General features: G+C 36.0%; 1 protein-coding gene across 4 annotated transcripts in view; it reads left to right on the top strand.

Moving 5' to 3' along the window:
- Nucleotides 1-7,915, top strand: part of LOC125681505 (kelch-like protein 9) — a 20,019-nt gene extending 12,104 nt beyond the window's left edge. For 3 of the 4 annotated variants that reach the window (XM_048921650.2, XM_048921651.2, XM_048921649.2), the window contains exons 7-8: nucleotides 4,605-4,721; nucleotides 7,624-7,915. In XM_048921650.2, the coding sequence (XP_048777607.1) occupies nucleotides 4,605-4,721; nucleotides 7,624-7,718 (212 nt within the window). In that variant the 3' untranslated portion in view covers nucleotides 7,719-7,915. Of the gene's footprint in view, nucleotides 1-1,080; nucleotides 1,108-4,604; nucleotides 4,722-7,623 lie in introns of those variants that run through there. The other variant, XM_048921652.2, reaches the window with a different exon arrangement.
- Nucleotides 7,916-8,359: the final 444 nt, after the last annotated feature.

Here is an 8,359-nt window from a genome sequence, read left to right as displayed (position 1 = left end):
TGATACTTCACCTGGTCGCATAGCGCTCATGGCCATAGCAGTGAGAGTTCTTTATTGTGCCAACGCCTGTCGCGACACAGGACCTCCGTTTTTAAGGTCATTTCCGAAAGACCCGTGGTTCTCACTTGTAAATGCCGGGTGTTTGGTGAAGGAGCAATCACTACCCATTTTAACGTTTGACGCGGTCATTGCACGGGCTGGGTTCAAACTCACGACCGCCCTCCCTGTTACGAAATCAGAAATAACCATTCAGGTTAAGATTTATTCTGAATTCACATCGAAGATGAATTGAGGAATAAGAAAATGAAAAAACAAAACAAGAAGGGGAAAAATACTCATCATGGCTCAATGTTTTTTATAAAAAAAATTTCAAAGATTATATCCCGTGGGGATCCGGGTTAGAATAGGTTCTCAGTACTCCTTGCTTGTCGTACATATGTACATATAGGAGGCTACTAAATGGGGCGTCCTTCGGATGTGACCGATGTCCCTTGTCATAGCAGGTGTGGTACGATAAAGATATCTCCCTGCTCTATGGCCGTAAGCGCCGAGCATAGGTCTAAATTTTGCAGCCCTCTGAGGCCTTCACCGCAAATTCTCGAGAGGGATATTAAACAATATGCATTCAATCAATCTTTAGGTACACGTTATAAAATATTTTCCCTCATGAAGTAACCCACTTTTGAAACAATATACAACCAACATACCAAACAAAGACTCTATGTATATTGTTTTATTCCAATGTCACATTTTGATCCCTAATGAAGCTCCATCTTGACACACTCATACCGGGCCATGATTTTGAAAAAAACCTTCAATCTTAATTACCTGAGGATGCTTGCAAATTGATATGACCAATAATGGCCTTGTCGGTCTTGAGAAGATTATCATATTCCCTATTGAGGTTCATACTACATTCCGCGGTCATGATTTAAACAAACTTGAATCTGCAATACATGTTCCTGTGCATACATACACATCAATATCACTATTCATGACCCTGTTTCTTTAAAGAAAACTATTTTCAAATATTATTTTTTCCTTTATATTCCCTAATAAGATTTCGTTCTTTTACTGTAGCCCCATCCTTACTCCCACTGTCGTGACGTGAGTAAACTTGAAACTACAATACCGAGGATGCTTGCATATTAATAGGATTAATCATGACACTGCTGTTCTTTAGAAAATTTTAAAGATATTTCTTATGTATCCCCATGTTAAAACTTTGATCCCCTATTGTAACCTCATTGTAACTTCGGATGCCATTATTTGAACATTTGTCAAGGACGATTTCATTTAAGTTCTGTCTTTTCAGGTCCAGTGGTTCTTGAGAAGATTTTTATATTATGCCACCATATATTTTATTTATTTATTTAAATTACCCCCCCCCCCCCCCTTTGAAAAGAGTGTGACCCTTCACGTCAGTTGAACAATTTTAAATGCCTTTTACCCAATGATGCTTTTGACAAGTTTGGTTGAAATTGTCTGTATGATTGTTTGTGGATCAGTTGGTATGGTTGTTTGTGTACCAGTCGGTCCAGATTTAGCTCACCTGAGCCACAAAATTTTTTTCCGTTCTCTGTCATTGGCTTCGTTGTCGTCGTAAAGTTTGCACATTTTCATCGTCTTCTTCAGAACCACTTGGCCAATTTCAACCAAACTTAGCAAACATTATCTTTGGGTGAAGGGGAATCAAGTTTTTTTCAGTTGAGTACCAACACCCTTCCCCAAGGGGAGATAATAGCGAAAATACACTTACAAATTTTAAAAATCCTCTTCTCCAGAACTAGTGGGCCAATTTCAATCAAACGTGGTACGAATCATTTTGGGGTGAAGGGATTCAACTTTGTTCAAATGAAGGGTTATGCCCCCTTCAAAAGGTAGATAATCACAAAAAGGGTGGGATCATTTAAAACTCTTCTTCTTAAGAATCACTGGATTAAACAAGTTCACATGGAAGCTTCCTGACATAGTAAAGATTCAAGTTTGTTAAGATCATGGCCCCCGGGGTAGGGTGGGCCACAATAGGGGATCAAAGTTTTACATGCGAATATATAGAGAAAATAGTTGGTTGTGTATCTGTCTGTATTTGTCTGCCTATTTTATATATCTGTCTATATGATTACTTGTGTAGCAATCGGTTTAGTTGCTTCTGTATCTGTCTGTATTACTGTGTATTTGTATGTCTGGTTATTTATGTATCTGTCTACAGTGTATATGATTGTTTGTGTAGCAGTCGGTTTAAGTTGGTTGTGTATCTGTCTGTATTACTGTGTATTTGTATGTCTAGTTATTTATGTATCTGTCTACAGTGTATATGATTGTTTGTGTGGCAGTCGCTTTAGTTATTTATGTATCTGTATACAGTGTATATGATTGTTTGTGTAGCAGTCGCTTTAGTTATTTATGTATCTGTCTACAGTGTATATGATTGTTTGTGTAGCAGTCGCTTTAGTTATTTATGTATCTGTCTACAGTGTATATGATTGTTTGTGTGGCAGTCGCTTTAGTTATTTATGTATCTGTCTACAGTGTATATGATTGTTTGTGTAGCAGTCGCTTTAGTTATTTATGTATCTGTCTACAGTGTATATGATTGTTTGTGTGGCAGTCGCTTTAGTTATTTATGTATCTGTCTACAGTGTATATGATTGTTTGTGTAGCAGTCGCTTTAGTTATTTATGTATCTGTCTACAGTGTATATGATTGTTTGTGTGGCAGTCGCTTTAGTTATTTATGTATCTGTATACAGTGTATATGATTGTTTGTGTAGCAGTCGCTTTAGTTATTTATGTATCTGTCTACAGTGTATATGATTGTTTGTGTGACAGTCGCTTTAGTTATTTGTGTATCTGTCTACAGTGTATATGATTGTTTGTGTAGCAGTCGCTTTAGTTATTTATGTATCTGTCTACAGTGTATATGATTGTTTGTGTGGCAGTCGCTTTAGTTATTTATGTATCTGTCTACAGTGTATATGATTGTTTGTGTGACAGTCGCTTTAGTTATTTATGTATCTGTCTACAGTGTATATGATTGTTTGTGTAGCAGTCACTTTAGTTATTTATGTATCTGTCTACAGTGTATATGATTGTTTGTGTGACAGTCGCTTTAGTTATTTATGTATCTGTCTACAGTGTATATGATTGTTTGTGTGACAGTCGCTTTAGTTATTTATGTATCTGTCTACAGTGTATATGATTGTTTGTGTGGCAGTCGCTTTAGTTATTTATGTATCTGTCTACAGTGTATATGATTGTTTGTGTGGCAGTCGCTTTAGTTATTTATGTATCTGTCTACAGTGTATATGATTGTTTGTGTGGCAGTCGCTTTAGTTATTTATGTATCTGTCTACAGTGTATATGATTGTTTGTGTAGCAGTCGCTTTAGTTATTTATGTATCTGTCTACAGTGTATATGATTGTTTGTGTGACAGTCGCTTTAGTTATTTATGTATCTGTCTACAGTGTATATGATTGTTTGTGTGGCAGTCGCTTTAGTTATTTATGTATCTGTCTACAGTGTATATGATTGTTTGTGTGACAGTCGCTTTAGTTATTTATGTATCTGTCTACAGTGTATATGATTGTTTGTGTGGCAGTCGCTTTAGTTATTTATGTATCTGTCTACAGTGTATATGATTGTTTGTGTGACAGTCGCTTTAGTTATTTATGTATCTGTCTACAGTGTATATGATTGTTTGTGTGGCAGTCGCTTTAGTTATTTATGTATCTGTCTACAGTGTATATGATTGTTTGTGCAGCAGTCGCTTTAGTTATTTATGTATCTGTCTACAGTGTATATGATTGTGTGACAGTCGCTTTAGTTATTTATGTATCTGTATACAGTGTATATGATTGTGTGGCAGTCGCTTTAGTTATTTATGTATCTGTCTACAGTGTATATGATTGTTTGTGTGACAGTCGCTTTAGTTATTTGTGTATCTGTCTACAGTGTATATGATTGTTTGTGTGGCAGTCGCTTTAGTTATTTATGTATCTGTCTACAGTGTATATGATTGTTTGTGTGGCAGTCGCTTTAGTTATTTATGTATCTGTCTACAGTGTATATGATTGTTTGTGTGGCAGTCGCTTTAGTTATTTATGTATCTGTCTACAGTGTATATGATTGTTTGTGTGACAGTCGCTTTAGTTATTTATGTATCTGTCTACAGTGTATATGATTGTTTGTGTAGCAGTCGCTTTAGTTATTTATGTATCTGTCTACAGTGTATATGATTGTTTGTGTGGCAGTCGCTTTAGTTATTTGTGTATCTGACTCTCTGGCTGTATGATTGTTTATCAGTCTTTCTGGTTTTGTGTATATACGTATATTTGGATTGTTGGGTATATGTCTGGTTGTTTACATATCTGTTTGTATGTATATTTGTCTAGTTATTTCTTTGTCTGGTTGTTTGTGTGTGTTTGGTATTCTAACTGTTAGCTTATTTCTAGGTGATATATTATGACTCTGTTTGATTGTCTGTGTATCTGATGGTGTTGAGATACATAACATAACTCTATCCCGTCGATGCTCAAATAATTGAGAATTGGTTATGACATTCAAACTTCGTGTATGAAGTCATTTTTCCTGTCTATTTACAGGAAGTCGCATATATGTAATGGGAGGAACTCTTCTAGAAACCGGCCAACAGGTCAGGATAGTGGAAGTGTTCGACACGGAGAAGGGCGAGTGGGAGGAGGACTTTCGATTTCGAAAAGGTAAGCCACCTGTGTAATTAGGGTACATATGTCAACGTTCATGCCCCGGAAACGCCCAGTTACACATTTCTATGTTAAATGTAAAATATAACAGCTATAAGTGGCATGCATAGGTCAACATTTATGCCTTGTAAACTAAAGTTGGTGACGTCTCTAAATGAATGAAAAATTTTCGAATGGGTCGTTAAACAACAAACTTAGGGTACCAACACCTACCGTAAATTTTCAATGTAATCTGTGAAGGATTTGTGAGAAGTGTGGTGGATCACACTCAGTTTGGGAAGGTGAAATAAAAGCGAAATAGACAGCAACTGTTCGGCTTCTTATACAAACTTACCAAATCACTCATAGTAGATGAACACGTTTATGACAATGTTCAGCAAACATTCGTAGCTATATTTTTACGATCAATTAAGATGTAATGATAATGTGTCCTCATTAGCAATCGGCAATTGAGACCACGTGAAGCATTTCATGGCATCATTCAGTGCAGTTCCATAGGTCAACATACAGTGTAGACTGGCTAATGATGTTCTCGATTTCTCACATCCGATGTAATTAGCAGAAATGTTGTATCTTTTGATTAGCGATCAGCTCGGAATTGTACACATCATGTAACAAAATATGCCCGTTTCGAGATATGAGCTCTTCTGTGTAGGAGATGCATTTAGTGGAACTTTGAATGCCTAAGTGGGACAGAGTAGACCTATAGTCAGTGAAGAAGACGAAAAATGTATTAAAATTGGCTTTTCTTTGAATATATAAATGTAGGAAATACAAAATACTAGTGAAAAAAATAGTTTACTAAAGTGAAAATATAAAAACAATGTCATATCTGCAAGTAATTTCCCGGATACGATACGTACGAGTAACGAAATAACGTGATATAATAAGAAGTTCATGTATTAAATTACTCCCTAATTCTTATCATGTACTTAGTTTGTGTATGAAAGATGAAGATAACGATCAGTGATCAATCTCATAACTCCTATAAGCAATACAAAATAGAAAGTTGGGCCCACACGGACCCCTGGACACAACAGAGGTGGGATCAGGTGTCTAGGAGGAGTAAGCATCCACTGTCGACCGGTCACATCCACCGTGAGCCCTATATCTGTCGAATATGTGTGATGAAACTGCGTATGAGAAACTTACTGAGCAGATTTACTTGTGCAATAATGAAAATTTGTCCCACTCTCGTGAACATTTATTTTTGGTCTATCCATCTGTTTGTCCATAAAACCATTAACCTTGGTTATAACTTTTGGTTTCCCAGTTTACTTTCGGAAGGTCGGTGGTCTCTTCCCAGTTACATTGTATCTGGGTTCTCTCTTCCACCAATAAAAACTGGGCGCCACCATATAACTGAAAGATTGTTGAGTGTGGCGAAAAAACATCAATCAACATTGAATGGATGGTGATAAGGCTTTCTTATTTTACATGTGTATTCCTTGTGACAAGAGCTTTCCTTTAGTACCAAATTGTTTGTCCTTGTGACCTTTAACTTGAAGTTTGACCTACTTTAGAGAAACATTAACCTTTGCCATAACTTTTTAATGGTTGGTGATAGGGCTTTCATATTTCGCAAGTGCATTTTTGTTACAATACTTTTCTTTAGGTACCAAAATGTTTGACCTTGTGGCCTTCGCCTACTTTTGCAAACCTTGGCCATAACTTTTAAATGGTTAGTGATAGGGCTTTCGTATTTCACATATGTATTCCTTTTTACATGACCTTTCTTTAGGTACGCGTAACAAAATATCTTCCCCCATGACCTTGGAGTTTAACCTACTTTTGAAAACTTTAACCTTGTTCATAACTGTTGCACGGTTAGTGATAGAGCTTTTATATTTCACATGAGTTATCACATTTGAAAAGACCTTCCTTTCAGTATCAAACAAATTTTGACCTCATCATGAGTTTGACCTACTTTTGAAAAATTTAGCCTCTACATTCGGTTTTCGGTCAGAACTTTTGAATGTTTAGCGATAGGGTTTTCATCATTTCACATATGTATCCCTTTTGACAAACATTTTCTTTTAGTACCGAAATTTTTGACCTCACGTCCTTGACCTGGAATTTTTTACCTAGTTTTGAAACAATAACCTAGGCCAAAACTTTTGAATTTTTAACGATAGGGCTTTCATATTTCACATGTGTATTCATTGTGACAAGACCTTTCTTTTGGGTACTAAAACTGCTTTACCATACGGGTGTATCGGTGTTTCACAAACACATCTTGTTTAACCTTACTCCGTGCTTACAGTCGGTGATCAAATTAACAAAAAGTTGCGAACATGATTTAATATTTCAAGAGTCATTCGCATCTTTATCTTTAGCTACATTAATATATATTTTAAATTTATCTATACCATTCAATGTTTTTTGCCTTTTACATATTTAAAAGCCATCACGAATATTTAAAAACCATCACGAGTATTTAAAAACCATCACGAACGCAAGTTACAGTTGTGACTATCCGCGTATGAATCGTCACACGTGTAAATAAAGCACGTCTATCTTAACGGCAGAGAATTTCTACAGGCATAAAACAGAATGTAAAGTTTAATTTTGAAAATATACGAGTTATGAGTATGAACTGCAATGCAGCAAGACGCTTGTGAGCTCTTTGTTAAAAGCATCCCAGTGTCGCATAATATTCGCGTTCTGGTCGATTCTTTCGGTTCCGGATTTCATTGTAATTTTCATTCCACCCAAGGCCTCAATCTGGGAACCACGTTGCAGTTCATACTCACATGTATTTTCAAAAATAAAATTTATCTATTAAATATTACAGATTTAAAATGTCACATTTGCATGTACAGTGTATTTGTAATGATTTAGTTTCCATAACTGATGTCATATAATTCAATTTTTAATGTTTTCTTTTCATTTCATATAGGTGATGTGTCTAATGTAAGTTGTGCAATTTTGGAAGTCCCATTCAAACAGGAGGAAACTCGGTTGAACGAGCGATTAAGATGGATTCTATGGTAGCAAATCATAATTGTTCAATTTTGTACCCACTACAGCAAACTGAAGAATTTGTTGCTTCACATATTTTTATAAACATTTCTAATTTTCATAGTGCTGGTCAAATTCAATGTTGTTTTCATTTACAATGTTTATTGTCATTTATCTCTGTACAAATCAAAGGAATTATTTATTAAATTCACAAACAAAATTGACGAAAACATTCTTCGTTTCAATCTACAATGTTTACGGGTTTAGGCATCACCCTATAGAACCTTTCAGTTTCTGAAGCCTTCGGACAATGAAAACACCGGGAGACATGCATTTTATATTCCTTAGTTAAATTGATCCTGGCACGGAATAAAGTTCTACAGTAAATAATTTTCATCAAAAGGATATTACAAAGGTACTTAAATCGGAAACTGTGAAAAGGGGGAGGGGGGGGGTTCGATCGTCCGGTATGTTGCAACCGATGCCACAACACGGGTAGCGTGACGGACTGGATCAATCGTCGACGCTGGAAGTCATGGTGCAATCGAGGCACAACAAAACCAGCTTACAATGCTCTACAAAGTGAGAGAGAGCTATATATACATGTATATATAGATATAGATATAGATATATAGATTCCCACGTTTATATCAATTGAGAGTTATCCGTACATT

This window comes from Ostrea edulis, chromosome 2, assembly GCF_947568905.1.
Source record: "Ostrea edulis chromosome 2, xbOstEdul1.1, whole genome shotgun sequence".
Taxonomy (NCBI): Eukaryota; Metazoa; Mollusca; class Bivalvia; order Ostreida; family Ostreidae; genus Ostrea; species Ostrea edulis.
This window is presented reverse-complemented; position numbering and strand designations above follow the sequence as displayed.